The 17,512-nt window shown below is 41.8% G+C and overlaps 2 protein-coding genes across 2 annotated transcripts; both read right to left on the reverse strand.

Moving 5' to 3' along the window:
• Positions 1–1,910: 1,910 nt before the first annotated feature.
• On the reverse strand, positions 1,911–6,404 carry mcrs1 (microspherule protein 1). Its single transcript, XM_062399351.1, has 14 exons — positions 6,206–6,404; positions 5,301–5,455; positions 5,042–5,180; positions 4,772–4,936; positions 4,523–4,632; positions 4,297–4,405; positions 4,057–4,195; positions 3,527–3,602; positions 3,384–3,412; positions 3,173–3,265; positions 3,001–3,083; positions 2,783–2,870; positions 2,436–2,563; positions 1,911–2,330 (listed from the first exon to the last, which is right to left on the reverse strand). Exons 2-14 carry the CDS (start codon positions 5,453–5,455, stop codon positions 2,244–2,246), a joined length of 1,401 nt encoding a protein of 466 aa, XP_062255335.1. The 5' UTR covers positions 6,206–6,404; the 3' UTR covers positions 1,911–2,243.
• Positions 6,405–10,018: 3,614 nt separating this feature from the next.
• LOC133965008 (25-hydroxyvitamin D-1 alpha hydroxylase, mitochondrial) lies at positions 10,019–17,213 on the reverse strand. The gene is made up of 9 exons (XM_062399374.1): positions 16,897–17,213; positions 15,831–16,021; positions 15,340–15,530; positions 13,758–13,958; positions 12,962–13,125; positions 12,712–12,878; positions 12,541–12,622; positions 12,199–12,396; positions 10,019–11,120 (listed from the first exon to the last, which is right to left on the reverse strand). The coding sequence occupies exons 1-9, from the start codon at positions 17,116–17,118 to the stop codon at positions 11,007–11,009; spliced, it is 1,530 nt and encodes a 509-aa protein (XP_062255358.1). The 5' UTR covers positions 17,119–17,213; the 3' UTR covers positions 10,019–11,006.
• Positions 17,214–17,512: the final 299 nt, after the last annotated feature.

Below are 17,512 nucleotides of genomic sequence, written 5' to 3' on the forward strand. Positions count from 1 at the left end.
AACGAATGGGAGCCATACTTTACTTCTCGTCAATATTGGTAAGTTATTGGCTAAGCAACTAGATGCCCTCTTCGGTTATTTGACTGTATAATATCGCTTGCAATGGTAACCCTATGTGGCAATCACACCAGTGTTGGGATTGAAGACGAGGGAAAGAACGGAGCCTGAAGTAAAAAAACAACAACAGATCGATAGAATCTATATCAGCTGATCAGACATCGCTGAACCCTCTCTTCTTCCTTATCCTTCCATTCACGTGCACACATCACTTAGATCCCCGCACCACTGTCACGGCAGTATTTATTAATTTAGATTGAGCATCGGACCGATTCCTTCACATCAGTGGATCCTCACCGCCACTCTGGGATATTATTTGGAAAGTTTCTTCATGTCTTGTTAGTGACGTCCTGTGCGCTCTGTGCGCCTGATGGCACAGTCACGTTCACTGCAGTGATTTGATGATACACGCACAGTGTTAGAAGAGATTATTAAAACCTAATAATGACTCGGCTCTGTAACTCCGCGGTTAAATGGAATCTAAACGTCTGAAATCCCTCTGTGTGTAATCAGAATTTTACACGTGACTTTCGCTAGGAGTTGGTTTCACACAGGACTAGGATTGCAAAGGGGCGGCCAATTTCCGGCAAATTTCCTGAAACTTTCCGGAAACCATGGGAATATTCAGCTCGGGAATTTTGGGAATTTTGAAAAAAAAATATATACGCTAATTAAACGCTGAGCAATAAAAACATCATTCAAAACTCTATTTTAAAGATTAATGGAATGCAGCACACGCTGCACGTTGAATTTCAACCCTCCACTGTGCATTTCTCCATCACATTCGCAGATAATTGCCAGCATCCTGCACACTACAGCAGGGCTATTGAGGCCTGCTGTAGTCTGCAGGACTAGTCAGGTAAGTTTCGATGATATTACTGGGGGAAATATATTAGCATGCTGATTGAGGATTGTTCATCTGTCCATCTAGCCTCTTTCTATCAATTTATCCATCAATCGTAAAATATTTTTAAACCAACTATGTATATCTCTGGCATTGCATTAGTGTTTTTTTACAAGCTTTTTTCTCATCTTATTCTACAGAACAATGCCACGTGCACTATCTCATGTGTGGAGACATTTCACCCGAGCCAATGAAGAACGAAAGGCTGGGTACATTTGCAAAGACCTATGTTAAGAATGACACAGATCCAGAATCATATAGTCAAGTGCCCAACGTTTCCTCAGGGCTCAAATCAGCCTATTACAAAACAAATGTTTATATTTATGTCTGTATATGACAAGCTGAATACAGTTAGTATAAATTACCCAGAAAAATTCCCCGTTAATTCCCATGGAAAATTTCCAACTTTGCATATTCCTGGAATTTTGTAACCCTACCACAGGACGCAGGGTGTGGTGAGACTTATGTACATATTTACAACCTAGGAGTTGGTTTCACAAAGGACGCCTTCACTGTCTCAATGGGCATATTGTTAAAACTACAGATAAAATCAGAAGCACTGTGCAGCCACAATCTCCCAAAAGCAATTTTAGGAAGTTAATAAAAAAGCCACTGCCGGTTTTCTTCATCTGATTAAAACAGGAAACCTGCATTCTAGAAAATTTACTTCAGTCTTTCAAGAGAAAAGCAGGTTGTTTCCCTCATAATGTCCCCGTCTACATTTGATAACATATCTATGAACCCTGACTGATTGAAAGTAATCTTATCGAAATACAATATGGCATCAATATTCATATGGTTTTTACAGTTAGAAAGATTCAAGAGGTTTTAACTGATTTCCTGTATTGGGACACTGATGAAACATATTTAATAATTTTAGCATATTTGTCTTGTCTACATGTGAAACATCAGTAGATTTGATAGTAAACAAAACATGGGGAACACAAGCTCGGTTTTTGAAAAAGCTTTAACTGCAGCATTTAAATACAATATTTTGAAAAACTGGAAAACAAGGCTCTACCATGAGACTATCTACATTACAACATGGAAAATGTTCAAACACCAAGTGAGAACCTGTTACTATTTAGTTCCAGGGTTAAGCAGTAGCCTGTTGACAAGTTCACATGTGAGGTTAACATAGCTGTTGTCAGCCTGAGTCTTGGTAACGGTGCTGTGCTTTGTAAGAACAACTGTTAAGCCTTCTCCTCCGCAAAACGACTGACTGGTCCATTCATCTGCCAACGTGTTCTGTCTATCGATTCTTGTGCTTCGTCGTGGACATTCACTGCTGAGTCATCTTGGCTGCTTCGGCTTTTATTAGCGAGATGAGTTCCAGGTTAATTAGAAACACAAAGCGGAGACCTGCGATCTGAAGAGACAGACACAGTATGTTAGGGCCATGCATGGACCACTTGAACACATCATGGTAGTTTAATTTGGAATGTTATACGACTTGGTTGGACCACAAACACACCTCCACCACTGAGTTGTTATTTAGTTTCCACTTGTTGCCCGACAGGACTGGTCTGCCATCAATGTAAATGGGTCGTCTGCCCTCGTTGGCGATGAAGAAGTCACCATTATTCTTCAGTTTAATAATTCCTGTAAACGACAACACGCAGAGTAACCATCATATTTTTATTTCATTACATAACGTTTTATAGAAGATTAGTAGGTATGTTTTCTGTCAACAGATATCACAGGTAAGTGTCACACTAAACTATTTTCAGACACAAACTCCTAAGTTTCCCTTTCAAATATGAAGAAAGCAGCAGGAGATTGTCCACAACAATCAGGCGAGGGTTGAATGAGTTTACTCACCTTGTTTTCTTGATATTTTCCAGGCTGGTCCTTCTAGTGACAGATCCACATCTATCTGTTTGTCCTTGGTCGCCCTGCCCAATGTAATCTGTATAAAAATACAATTAGCTGTCAAAATACATCGTCACAGATGAAAAAAATCCCTTTTACTATATGCTTCTATGTACGTCTCACTGATGTTTACATTGCATAACCGTTATGTAAAGGAGATTAATTACCTCTCTTGATCTCATGAGGTAGCGTACCATTCGCCCTCGTAGTGCTGCCAGTGTCTGGTTGTCAAAGTCAGGCATGCTCATCCCTAGAGACACATATGAACATTTATTAGTTCCACCTGACTAAATTTGAACAAGCCATAAGCTTGACCTTGGCAAGAGGAACTTTACATACCTGTGATACTGTCCACCAGAACCTGCCAACGAGGCAACTCCTGCTCTAACTGTCTGATCTCCCTTTTCTGGTGCCGATCAGAAATCATCAGCTCTGAGAAAGAAGATAAGGACAATTTAAATTCATGTTGTGCAATGATGTTAAAATCCATTAGGGGATTTCTGTCTATAATTACAATGTAATAGACAATAACTTAATAACTACTTCTTACCATGCTCCAAAACTTCATCTCTGCTCTCCCTGAGTGAAAAGAAACATGATCAGTTTTGATAACTCATGGACACACAATATTTTACATAGTAGTGAGTAGATGGGGAAAAAACACAAATACTAAAATATGAAAGACAGTCTTACTTTAACTTTACGTCATCAACCATCTGCTCAGCATCAGAGAAGTTGAGGACCTGGTCACCTTTAGGAAGAGGCTGGACTGCAACACAAAATCAAAACCAACAAAAAGCCATTAAATACAGAGCCCATCATATTTCCCCCCTGAAACCGACACTAGGGGCTTTCTCATACATCAAAATCACAACCATCAATAACAGTGAATTGGTGGAGGCATATTAGCAATTCACTGCAGTATAACAGTATGTATGTGAAACTAAAATAGAAGTTTTTTAAAAATGTAGGCAGCAACATAAATAAATGCCTGATTGTGTGGGAGGTTTAGCAGACTCAAATGCTCAGAAGCTTTGGTCATTTCCATTGAAAGCAACATCCACATTAGTAATAAAATGCATATTTAATAACAATAATAATGTATTTTAGACAAACATAGAGCCTTTTAAAGCTAATTTTGTGTCTATTTGCACAGAGAAACCAAACCACATAAATGGTAAATGTATCAATATTGGTACAAATGGGTGTGAAATTAAACTCACCACTCTGGTCATCCAGTAGGTAGTACTGCTTTAACAGCTGCCAGTGCACCAGTAGGCTCTTGGGAGTGCGCGATGGGTGAAAGACACCAGGGTGTTTGCTAAGAAGCTCTTGGAACACGTCCAGTTTAGGCTGACTGGTCTGTTTAATGACAAAATTTGGTAAATAGCTTACGAGTACAGATGTTAAATGAGTATTTCATGTGATGGATACATTCTTTCCGAAATAAATAAATCACATACCGAACCAATCTTTGCCAGTAGTGCCTCCTCAGCCTGACTGAAAAGGGCTTTACTTTGAATCGCTGCAATGGCTTCTGGGTGAAGCTGCCGCATGGCCTGCCATGCCAGCCTAACCAGACAGACAACAAAGAGAATGAGATTCAAAGATACTGAAGAGTGTCATCAACAAGTGAATTATAGAAATTTGGAACAGGAGGTTAAGGTAGGATCATTGCTCTCCTCTTACTTTGAGATGACAGGATCGTAGAGCAGAGCGTACCACCTCTCTTTAATCTCCCGCAAAGTGAAACGACAGCTGAACTTGACCCCCAGATGAACTGAGGTTAGATCTGTTGTCTAGAGAAAAAGAAAAATACAAGAGCTGTAGTATGAACGTCACACATTGGGGATTCATAAAGTGACAGATTAATACAAGAAACTAGTTACAGAATTCTTCCAACAATATGGCAATGATTTACATTTTTGAACTCCTCACCTGCAGCACTGCATTAATAAGGAGCAGATCATCAGTGGGTTTCCACCGCCCCAGGTCTTTGGTGATATGTAGAGGTTGCTTGCTTTTCTTCACTCTTTTGGTGATGGGTGGCGGGTTTATTACCATGGCGAGAGGTGGTGTGAGAGTGGTTCCTGACTTTGTCACCTGACATTGTGTATCAAAGGTACATAAATCATCCATTGCACCTTAACAACTCTATTGCAGCCATTACTTCCTGATGAAATCTGTGGATTTCATGGTAATACAAACCTTTTTTTTCTCACAAGATGAGAGTTCACTTGTTGGACAGCGGACAGGCTCTATGACAGGAGGGCCTTTGACTCTGCTAGATGACTTCACAAGACTGCTTTCTACGAGCTCATCGTCAAACTTCTTCCTCTTTATCGACCTGTGCACATTATTTTGTCAACATTATTGAAGCAATACACATCACATCTATTGTATGTATGTATTGTTGCCAACTAAACTATGCTACTGACTATAAAATATATAAGGAAATATATCAAACCTGGAAGAACTTCTACGTTTGGGAACACCACTGCCAAATGCTTGTGTTGCTGTCCTTTTCATATCTTTTACTCCAAGCGACTCTTCGTCCTCTGACCGACTCTGGGCACCTGAGACCGCCATAGATGCACCAACCAGAGGGTCACCTGCTTGCATCTGTTACATCACAAAAACACATCAGGGAATCAGTCAGATGTCTCAGTGTAGAGTCAGGAGAGGGATTGACAGGATGTCCTTACTGTATGCAAGTACATCATCAGACCATAAAACATAAGCGTTTCCTTAGTCTAGAATGCAGTCAACTGTGAAACATTGAGCAGGAGATTTATGCAAGAATGAAGTGATCAGAGGCTCTTGATTTTACATCCTGGTACCTTATAAACAGAGTGTGGAGTAATCATGATGCGTCGGCCTATACTTGATTATTGATGTTATCCCATGACAGTGATCATGCTAACGTGATGTTTGTCGTTTAGCTCAAGCGGAAACACATGGTAGAAGGCACATACTACGTCCCAGAGTACATCATTCAATTCCCATGTTGTCTTTTATATGTGTGTGAGACTCATGTCGAGGCTGTGTGATTGTTTAGTATGAGTGGAAGTCAAGAGGATGGGCAGGCTAATCAACTTAGCCACGTCTTTTGTTTACATCCAACGTTAGCCACAGCCTCTCCCGCTGCCTGCAATAAGCAACATTTAGCATGGTATGAATGGCGGTGGTGGGTTATAGAGCCGACATAAACAAGCTTTCTGTACATTCTACTTGGTAAGACGATGCTATCTGATCGAAAACAATCCAAATCTGCTGGTTTGTGCTGATAAGCTAGCACAAGCTTAGCTAAGACGGAGGCTAACGATAGTTGATTAGCAAGCTAATGCAAACAGCTGCAGTCTCGTTACTGACCTTTTCTTGTTACTTGTCTACGTTATGATATCCGGTCCGTTAACTGGAGTCTGGAGTCTGTCGGTACTTGTTATAAGCAGCTTGTTCTCCTCCTACATGACGAACTGGCTACACGAGTTTATGGGTTTTGACGTAGGTCTGTTAGCATTAGCTTCTCCGCTACCTTCCAGTTGTGAGCGCTGATCACGGAGCTGTAGCGCCACCTCCTGGACTGGAGTTTAGACACTCACTGATTTAACTCTCGCGATTTTATTTGATACGTTTTATAACCTGTGGCCCTTTCTCTCTTTGCTAATTGAAAATTCACACGCACAAGTTGCCCCCATGCTCACGATTAGAGCCTGATCGATGTGGATATTGTGAGTTGATGCTGACACTGATACATATTAGGGGATATAATAGGGGCCGAGCACAGAACAGTGGGAGGCCCAATTGAAATTGTAAGGATTATTATTATTGTATATTTTTCTTCAGCCACTGTATTGGCTTTTTTCATATCGTTACCAAAGTTGGCAGAAAATTGGAATGTGGTGAACATTTACGTATTTCATCAGATCAACTTCAAATTGAGATGAGTGTCATCTAAACAGATTGGAGATACAAATCCACATTATCAATTGCAGGTCATATGGTGGAAATGGATGTAAATTGAATGATAGTTGTAAAACCAAGCTTAGTTCCGGTTTCCAGTAGGTGGCGCCATCAATATTATTACATACAGACTAATAGATCTGTTCAAGTAGGGCCTCTAATGTAACGTGAGCAGTGTTGTTTCAATTGGACAATGTTACTAAAATGTATTCATTATTATTTCCTTTTTGGGGCTTTTTCATTGTAGAATTGTCATCTAATGAGTAAAAAGTTGAAATGAGGGAATAAAGTTATGAAAAAGCTTTTAAAAATCATAATATTACGAAAGTAAGATTGATATTTAATTCGGAGAAGTTATATTACGAGGATAAAGTTGTAATTTAATTTAGAAAACATTACAAAATAAGGAGAATAAAGTTGTGGATGTGTTGCAGGACTGTTGCAATATTAGATAAGGTTTAGCTTCTCATTGTTGTTACTTGAACTTCCACCTCACTCATTCACCTTCAAACTACCACATCTGAATATTGGACCTTTCAGACTGAACAAGAGGATTCAGCTCCACACGAGGAGATTCATCTTCGTCTGAGATAATGGAGGCAGTAACTGTCACGAAACTCCAGTCCAACCTGTTTCCTGTGGCGTTGCATGGTTCATCAGCCAAGACACTCATCTGGATGGTTCATTAGGATGGTGATAAAACAGGATCATCTAGCTAGGCCGGTGTGGAGCCAGCTGTTCTGACGAAGAGAAAGTCGACGTCACCCTGGAGCCGCTCGAGTTTAGCTCTGTTACGGTTTTAGACTTAAATGTTATCACCAGCAATTAGAGTAAAGTATGATACTGACACTTAACTAAGGGGGGTTAGGGTTATGGTTGCGATTAGGGTTAGGGTTGCGATGAAATTTAGGGTTTTGGGCTAGGGTTATGGATAAGAAGGTTGTAGAGACTTGCAAGTAGGCTCTACCCCTGATCGATTGGTACCATCCCTGAGCTTCTACGACCTTCGGAAGGGAAAAACGCAATTTGTAAAATGTTAGGGTTAGTGTTGCAATTAGGGTTAGGGTTAGGGTTATGGATAAGAAGGTCGTTGAGACTTACGAGTAGGCTCTACCCCCGATCGATGGGTACCATCCCTGAGCTTCTACGACTTTTCGGAAGGGATAACCCAATTTGTGAAGTGTTAGGGTAAAGCCTGAAACATGCTTCTGCGTTTTCACGGGCCCGTAAGCGCAAGAGCCCTTCCGGGTCCCTTACGTGCTTATGTATCCCTCCTTACGTGCTGACGGGTGTCGACCCCCTTTTCTAAAATTAACGGCAAAGCTCCGCAAGCTCACTCAGCCCGCAAGGCTGTGATTGGTCTGCTCCACATCCCTTCTGGAGCTGCATTTCCGGTTTCATGCCCCATAATACCGGCAGAAATCACGGAAGATTTAGAAGAACGAATATGGACCAAATAGAAGAGCACTTGGCAGAAGATATCCGATAGTATGATCACTTGTATAACCTGCCATTGACTGGCGGATTTGTCCGCCAGAAAAAGGCTACGATGAGCCGCAGTGGCTATGTAAATAAACAATCGACGAAGAAGAAAGAAGGCGTCTCTAAGGTCGTCTCGACAAAAAGCATTACTCCGCCTAGTGTTCTGGCGCAGAATTGCTTTGTAAGACGCGCAACGGTTGGGGAAGCATGAATGAAAACGAGTCTTGCGCCACAGCGGCGTGAAAAGACGCAGACGCAGTCGCAGAAGCATGTTTCAGGCTTTAGTGTTGCAATTAGGGTTAGGGTTAGGGTTATGGATAAGAAGGTCGTAGAGTCTTGCGAGTAGGCTGTACCCCCACTAATGCGGGCACTGCCGATCGATAGGAACCGAGCGTATACGATCCTCGGAAGGGAAAAAAAACAATTTAGGGTTAAAAGTACATAGGCGAAGCAGATATTCTTTTTTTCTAAAGGTGCTAGAGACTTGGGAAGTGGTTTCGTCAACACTAATAAATTTACGCCCGATCGATTGGTACCATCCCCGAGTTTGTACAACCTTGGTAAGTGTAGGTTAGGGTTAGGGTTTCAATTAGGGTTAGGGTTGTGATTAGAAATAGTTTGTATCGTAGTTTTACTGTATTATAGGACAGCTGATTCAAGTATTATGTGGACCCCATTCATATTAACAGGGCTTTTCTGTATAATGTAATATAATGTATAATGACGACACAGTTAAATCAAGTCCTTGAGGAAATTTCCATAAACGGAACATTATAACATTGATGACAGGCGGATTTATTATTGGACTGTTTCATTAGGCTGGATTGGTTTAACTGCCAACTGAATGTATAACTACCAGCAAGACTTCAAACAAATCAAAGTCTCTTTTATTTTCAGTAGTCCGAGGACATCCTCTCACATCATTAAAGAAAATGGTACAGTTACACTTTACACACAGGGTTATTCTTCCAACCACAGCTCCTTGATTGTTTTCTCTTTTTCCTACAGGAGCCCAACGTTTTTTCAGTGTTGTTGGAGGACTAGGGTTTTTCCAGTTCCAGTGCAGAAAACCGCATTTTAATGACGTTTCTCCCATGGTCCATTTCTCCACAGTCAAATATTGATCCAATATGGTGTTTAGCTTCGTAGTAATTCCATGTCTAACTTCTAAAAGTGCACAGAACTAATAAACACGTATGTGTAAGTCAGGAGCTGCATCAAGTCTACATTAAACTCTATCACCTGCTGCTGAGTTCTCCTTTCACCAGCTTCCAGTAAACCTACATCCCAGAGCTCATTCATATTTGGCATAAATTGGTCTAAGGTTTTGGAGCTTATGTCCAGTTTTGACTGAATCTCCTGGTAGTTAAACAGCACGACTTCTATTTTGAGGTAGAGCTACAGTGAAACGTAATTGTTCCGTGACAGGACGGGAAGATGTCATGAACGAGGCTGTGCAGTGGTTTTTGTGGAGTGATTATTGACCCACAGCTCACACTCAGACCACATGTCACACAGGAACTTTGATTCTCAGCGCCATGCTTCCTTCCTAGAAACTGCTGCCTACGTGCGCAGCGGTGGCTCCCTGGCATCAAATGAAAGACTTATTCCAACGTGATAAGTCAGATTATAGGTCTGATGATTTAAATACTGAGATAGAACAAAGAAACAGGTGATACTATGGATGTAACCTGGATTCTGATTGATTTACTTGAATAAAACCAACACAGTGAAACAAGACCAACTCGAAACCTTTTATTGTCGTTTACAGTAACAGTTCCAAAGTTTGTTAAATTAAAAATAAATACAGAAGCTTACCAAGTTTACAAAATGCTGATATATCACTCATAGGTTTTAGTTGTAAAAAACATTATGCTGCACTAATGAATCAAGGCATTCATTTACATTTTAGAGACAAATATTGACATTTACAAAGCCTACTTTCCAGATTTCAGTGGCACTACATGTATCCCTACACAGGAATCATTTCAACAGCTGCCATTTCTTTTCCAAAATAAAAGGAACCAGTCACAAACAGATTTTAACCACAAGCACCAAAATACACTTTGACCAATACACTGATCATATCTACACGACTCTTTCACAGTAGCTGGAGGTATTAGAAACAGTATCTCCATGTGCCATGTGTCTAAGGTTCTGATAACAATCGTTTACACCATCTATATCCGATTTAAAGAGAAATAAAACATACAAACAGGCTCCTTTCTGCCTGATCACCACAGGAAATTTTTGATACTGTTGCACTGTACGGTTCATAATCAGGTTTAGGCAGGGCTACCCGATTTCTGAAAAATCTCAGCTCCAAATTCTTTACATATTGCATCAAATTCCATGAAGTGTACCCCGCTTGACTCAATGAACCTCTGTGGGAACTGTGTTGGAGATCATTAACTTGCTTGTGCAAATACTTAAGTGCTTAACGGTGATCTCATTAAAGCACACAGCTTTAAATTTCGGAGATACACCGCTCCTCGTGGAGTCATTGCTCCTCCTCCTTTGTTCATTTGTCCTTTTCCACAGGCCTCTGCAGCCGAGGCGACAGGTACGCAGGGCTTTGTTCTGAGTTGTGTTGACGGTTAAAGGTCTGCCCTGATATGATCCACTGTGTGTGGCGGGCTCACTGTTCCAGTGGTGGCTCCGCCTGCCAGTGTTCCCTGCTGCCGAGAGGACTAACGTTCACGTAACTGATCAGCTTGGGGGGAGCAGGTCATCGTTCGATAAACTGGAGGCTAATGACATTGTCAGGAACCAGAAGCGTCCGTGTCATGGGCTTAACGGTAACCCCTTCTGGGTCTGGCTTCACATCGAACTCCACAAGGATCTAATAAGAGAGGAATCAGATAAAAGTGAATTTATTACAGGGTGAATGAAATAAAAATAAAATCAAGTGGCCGTCATGGGAGAAAGTGTTGGAGAGTGACTCTAAACTGAAACCCCAGGATTAAGTAATTAAATGAAAGCGTTAGGAGCAGGATTTGTACAATGGCTTAAAACACATTCTTTTACTTTCACATTATTCCAAAGGGCAGTAAGATGAATTGTGGGAAACGCAGCAGTTTCTGACAAACTGTATTAAATTGTTAACAATTTAAATCACTTGTTGAATCGTTCCAGTAATCTGTAACATGCAGCATGTGACACAATCTTACTCCTTCCATCAAAGTGCTTGTGTTTTCATTGCCCTCTGTCTGTCTGTTCGTCTGTTCCGGGATTACTCAAAATTCACTGAACCGATTTCCATGGAAAGTGTGTGGAGGAGTGGTGCATGACCCAAGGAAGAACTCGGCGGGTCTAGGAAGTATTCATTGATTTGCTTTAACCTGACGAGATACGACGTTAGACTTGGTAGAGTCCTAGTTTCGATTGTAAATTTTCATGAAAGCTTCAATACCTAGTTAATCTCTAAATGTAAATTAACATTTTTTTACTTTTTTTTTTCTTTTACTAATGTGTCTGTTTTCCTTTACTTTTGCCATTACTTTTGAATGATGGTGTATTATCTTATCGGCTGTCTTTGATTATAAATGACATTTTATGTATTTGCTTATTGTGATTAAAGGTTTGTATCCTTGTTTAAATAATAATTATTATTATTATGCGATGACACTGCTTACAGTACCTTAAGCCTCGTCTTTCAAATGTAACTTTGTGTGTATTTTTCTGAATAACTGACTAGTGATGGATAATATTGAGAAATATTCTGATATTCATCAAGTAATCAGACAGTGAGTCAGTGCATCTTGGCTGTAATGTTAAAGTTCGTGGACTTATTACATTCTGCCCTTTTTCACTAAGATCACTTGACTCAGGTCTGGATTAAAACCAGATTGGACTCATATTTTAAAGGCTACCTCTATTCTCTCATTGTCTTAATTCAAATTAAAGTCCAGCCTACTCACCCTGGCAAGGGCGAGATAGAGCTCCAGCTCAGCGATACGACGACCTATGCAGCTGCGTTTTCCCACTCCGAACGGTAGAGAGGCGTACGGGTGATGAGCCTGGTCTTTGTTCAGCCATCGATGAGGCTGGAATTCATCTGGATTTAGAAACACTGCCGGATCCCGTGAGGTTGCATATTGGCAGAGGGTGATCAGAGTCTGAGTGGAAACATGTAACGGTTAGACGTGTCATAATGCAAAGGTGAAACATTCATGTAGAATCCATCCATAGCAAAGACTCTTTCGAATGTGACCAAATGGCATGTGTCAGAGTTTGAGTGTGAATATGCACTTATCCCTCACATTTTTAGGGATGAGGTATCCTCCAACCTGGATGTCTGTTTCTGGGATGACCCGTGCATTTGCAGGAATAACCGGGTACAACCTGAAAAAGAAAGTACAATAATGTAAGCATAATTCAAATTCGTAATCAGATGTTTGTCTGCAAAATTGCTGCAACCTCTCGACTTATACCTGAGCACTTCTTTGACTGTGGCCTTCAGGAGAGGCATACGAGCAACATCTGCTGCCTCCGCTACCCTCCGACCCTCCAGCGCACTCAACACCTCATTCCGGAGCAAAACCTGCAGCTCAGGGTGACGGGACAGCTCATACAGGGACCAGGACATCGTGCCGGAGATCTGAAACAACACAGCAACACAAGAGTTTTTACAAACTGTCGGACAGAACACAGTGAAGAAAGTGACCGAGGGAGCGTTCGTACCGTGTCAACTCCTGCAAGGAGCAGCTCTGTGACGTTGCTGTAGACCGTCTTTATTGGCAGGGCCGTCTGGGACAGGAAGTAGGTGAGATAACGGCCCTCCACCTTTTCTCCACGAGCAATTTTCTCTGCCTCGGTTGTCAGCCGCTGGTCGATATGACCTTTTGCTACAGGAACAGATATCATTTGACATTATGTGTCAGTAAATGTGGAAGCGACTCGCTCACATAAGGTTGCTTACACCAAGCAGTGAGTTTTCAGCTTTCTAGGGTGTATTTTATCAGGTTAGCGTCAAGTTATCTTTCTTGATAAAACTCTTGATGATAAGACTTTACATTTTGTCATAGCGCAGCGGATCTTGTAGTGCGTGAGGGTTAAAGACTTTAATCTCCTGCTTCCTGATCCAGTGATTATTCTAAACATGTTTGATTTCAACGTCTTAGATCTGGTTAAGTCTTAATGTACTGGGGAGAGTAAGTGGATGAGTGGATCCAGCAACGGACAGTTAGAACTGAGGGGACTGGAAGGAATTTCCTGACATTAAGTGTGGAAAGACATTCACACTTTTGTTTCGGTTTTACATGAGGTGCTCACTCGTATAGTGCATCTTTAGTGTCTCTTTAATATACTCTAGCATTTGATAGATTTAGTTTGCATATTTCACATATTCTGACTATAAAAAGCATTTTCTTTACAATGAAATATTAAAAGGAAAATTCTAAAACAAATTGACGTATTGTTTCCAAGTTTGCACATTTCCAATATAAACTTCAAATGATGCTCAGGAGAATTAACCTACCGAAATCAAACATGTAGTCCCAGCACTGACAGAAGACGTTCCAGGGTTTAGGGAACAGCTTGTGTAACCAGCTGGGCATGGCCATAGTAAGAAGCGTCATCACAAACATAGTGTTGATCGACTGGATGAAACGTTCTGTCTCTTCAGGAACCACGGGATCCAGGCAACCAATTCTGGACTCAAACAGCACGGAGGAAATACCTGTTGAAAAGAAATAGAGACATAAAGATTCCATAATGTTGTATTTTGATTAGTCTATCAGGATAAAGGAGTAAATAATAAACATTATGGTTCCATTTAGAAATATGGAGCAACCACACTACAAACAAAAAGAGCTTTTTTTTGCTTAAAATAAAGAACATAGTAGAATATTGGACGCTTCAAAGCTGGAAAGTTAGTGTCAGTGTTTATATCTATATATTGTAAATATGAGACATTTGATCTCCTTTGGTTTCTCTTTAAATGTCACAATCCAGCTTCTATTCAACAATACAGTCATTTTGGTGACGGTATAGAGTAAATGTTTGAGACGTGTGCAGTCACCAGATGTGTTTAGTCTGGACAAAATCTGACAGTAAAATAAATGAATGCAACTCTGTCCTTCTGCAAGGAGAACTGCAGGAGGACAAAGGGAAAGAGGGCATACCCTCAGGAAATCATTCCTTCTCAAACTGAGATATTTGACTGTATATATCAGGAAAACTCTGCCTCTTAAATCACTTTTGGAAAACGATGAACACAGAAAAGCTGCATATCGAAGTACATTTGCAGATGTTCTATATTATAAGTGCAATTTGAAAGTACTCACTACTTGAGAATTTCCAGTTATTGAATATTTTGACCTAATTCTTTTAAAGGGAATATTGTACTTCCAAACATCCATTCAAAAATCCATCCCTGGCCACATGTTCTAGCTTCTCCTGCTGGATCCTGAGGCGTTCTCAATCAAATGGGATATGAAATCCCTACACAAAGTTGTAGGTCTACCTCAGGCTCCCTCTCTTTTGGATGAGCCTGTTAAACCTCCAACAGTTGGCACCCAGGAGGCATCCTAATCAGATGCCCAAGCCAACTGGGTCTTTCGACTTGAAGGAGCAGCGACTCTACTTTGAGCTCCTCAACATATCTCTAAGGCCGAACCCACTCGCCCTACACAGGAAAGTAATTTCGTCCGCTTGTACCGATGTTGTTATTCTTCCTGTCACTACCATGAGTCCATAACCATTTGAGGTCTGGACCGGAGATCGACTGCTAAACCTAAAGCTTTGCCTTCTGGCAATGTCCGCATTAATGGTTGTGTTGTCGCAATCCGCCTGTGAATCTCCTGCTTTATCCTACAATCACCATAGACTGTATATACAATCACTCATAAACAAAACTCAGTTACACTGCAATGTTCTAAGGTGGAAATGTTGATTACAGGATGTCAGGCTCTGACGGGCATTTGTATTTAAAATGTCAGTGATATCACATTATACTGCCCGCTGCATGCGGCAGGCACTAATTACCAATGTTTACATGGTGTGATACACCCTGCACAGATGCATGACATTTCCGCCCATCAGACTGGGTGAAACCTTACCCTCGAGGCCGAAGCGATAGAACTCGCTGGCGATATCAGTGACAAGGCCTCCGGGGCGTCTGCTGAGGCGAAGTTTGGCAATGAGGTCACTGACCACGCTGTTCAGGGTTTCATCGTAAGCTTCCACTGCCTTCGGTCGCAGCATGTGCTTCCCCAGGAGGCTTCTCACCGCCTGCCACTCCTCCCCCTCTCTGCGAACACACCACAAAGACTGTCATGAATTTTTTACCCACAGAGTACAAGAGCTTTGAAATGGCCTTACCCAATCTCTTCCTTCACAGTTAGGAAAAGAAACATGTAAGACATTATTAAACAGCTGTTCTGCCTGGAGCAAAAAAAGTTTCATGTAAGTGGATGAAATAAATTGAGAGGTGGATGGTGCTTCCTCTTTGTTGTTCTCAGTTACATCAGGACGATCATAAACCTTTTCATTAAGATTCAGGTCAAAAGCTACGACAGACAAGTTTGTTAGATGATATTTCAACACTCACGATGTCAAGAGTCCGTAGTGATGCCCCCTGAGCTTCCTGTAATCCTTCCAGGAGGAGAGGTCGGAGCGCATGGGGTGCTTGCCCTCCTGCCTCAGCACCTGCTCGATGAGCGCCGGGTCAGCCACGTGAACTGTCAGGATGGGGCCGAAGCTGGCCTTCCACATGGGACCATAGCGCTGCAGCCCTTCCAGCTGCATGGGACACGAGTCAGAGGGTTAGAAAACCCTGCAGGCTACACAAGATGACTTGAATTATCTTCGATCTTCATAGTTTAAAGCCCAGTGCAGGAAAATTTGTGACATGTGCGAAGGAGACACTGCACAGTAGCAAATATGTTTAGATTTATTATACAATCATCCCATTTATTCTCAATGGGAGGAATTTCAATTAAGAAATGTCTTTTGCTTCACTCAGACAACTGTACGTTGCTGTGCAGGAAGATGTGTGGAGTTTGATCCTATAGAGGTTTTTTCATTTGCATCTGCTATGTGCTCACTTAACACCAGAGTTTAAAACATGTGCGTACAGGCTCGTCTTGTATTTCGTGACATCATATCTCGTTTGCAAGCCAATCAGCGAGCAGCATGCAGCTTGCACTATTGAGATACCTCCAGTGCACATTTACTGAGATTGGACATTTGAAGTGAAGGAGGAGACATTGACATTTTGTGTGTGGTGAATGAAAACAATTGCATATTCACAGATTCTGGTTTTATCACTGGGGTATGAGGATCAGCATATATATGGCTTCAAGAAATTAAAGCAACTAAATTGAACATTTTGAAGAAAAAACATATTAGCGATAAAAACATAAAGCAGAGAAGAAATAAACGTTTTTAAACTTATCTGAAAGCTTTTTTTTTATAATCCATATTATAATGTCCACTGTATATTGTCATGTTCAGTTTTTTTTTACCAACAACCTATAGGTAACACAAAGCCATTCATTTGGCCCTCTTTAATCTCCTGTGCATCAGTGGGATTTCTATTATTAAAAAGCAGAAAGTATGTTTTACATTATTCTCCTCTTTAACTTCATCCCTGTTTTGCACTTGTGTCGTCCTACCTGTAACTCGTGAAGCCTGGACAGCCCCCGTTTGGCGAACAGGTCCCAGGCGAAGCTGGCCACGGACGGCCCGGGCATGTCGTCCAGCGTCCTCAGGTCCTTGGCACCGTGCGCAGCGGCCGACGCGCCCTCGGCCCATCTCTCCATCCACTTGACCAGGGGGAAGGCGCTCCGGCCGGATACTCGAAGAGCTTGCTGCAGCATCCTTCTCACTGGGGTCATGGAGCGGGGGCCGGACGCGTCTCACTCGGATGTCGGTGCTCATTTTGTCTCCCCCGGCTGCAGCCTCTATTTATAACGCGCGACCTGCTCCTCGAACCTGCGGGAGATAAAGCCGCAAATTTTTCTTATTTTGGGCCAATCATGGGTGTAAATGCGGCGCAGGCCCCTCCCCCGCCCGGATGAGAGTGCGAGGGCGTGAGTCGGGCGGAAGGTGTGTCCAATCAGAGGCCCGCGCTCAGACCATCCCAGACACAGGCTCACGTAGGCCCTGGATAAATAATCCATGACTTCTCTGTTACTGCTCAGGCTTATCTCTGCACCTGTGAGGCAACTCGCTCTCTCACAGTCCAGCAGACACAGACATGTTTAGAGTGATCACGCACTTGGGGGTAGG

The sequence above is a fragment of the Platichthys flesus genome, chromosome 2 (assembly GCF_949316205.1).
Source record: "Platichthys flesus chromosome 2, fPlaFle2.1, whole genome shotgun sequence".
NCBI lineage: Eukaryota > Metazoa > Chordata > Actinopteri > Pleuronectiformes > Pleuronectidae > Platichthys > Platichthys flesus.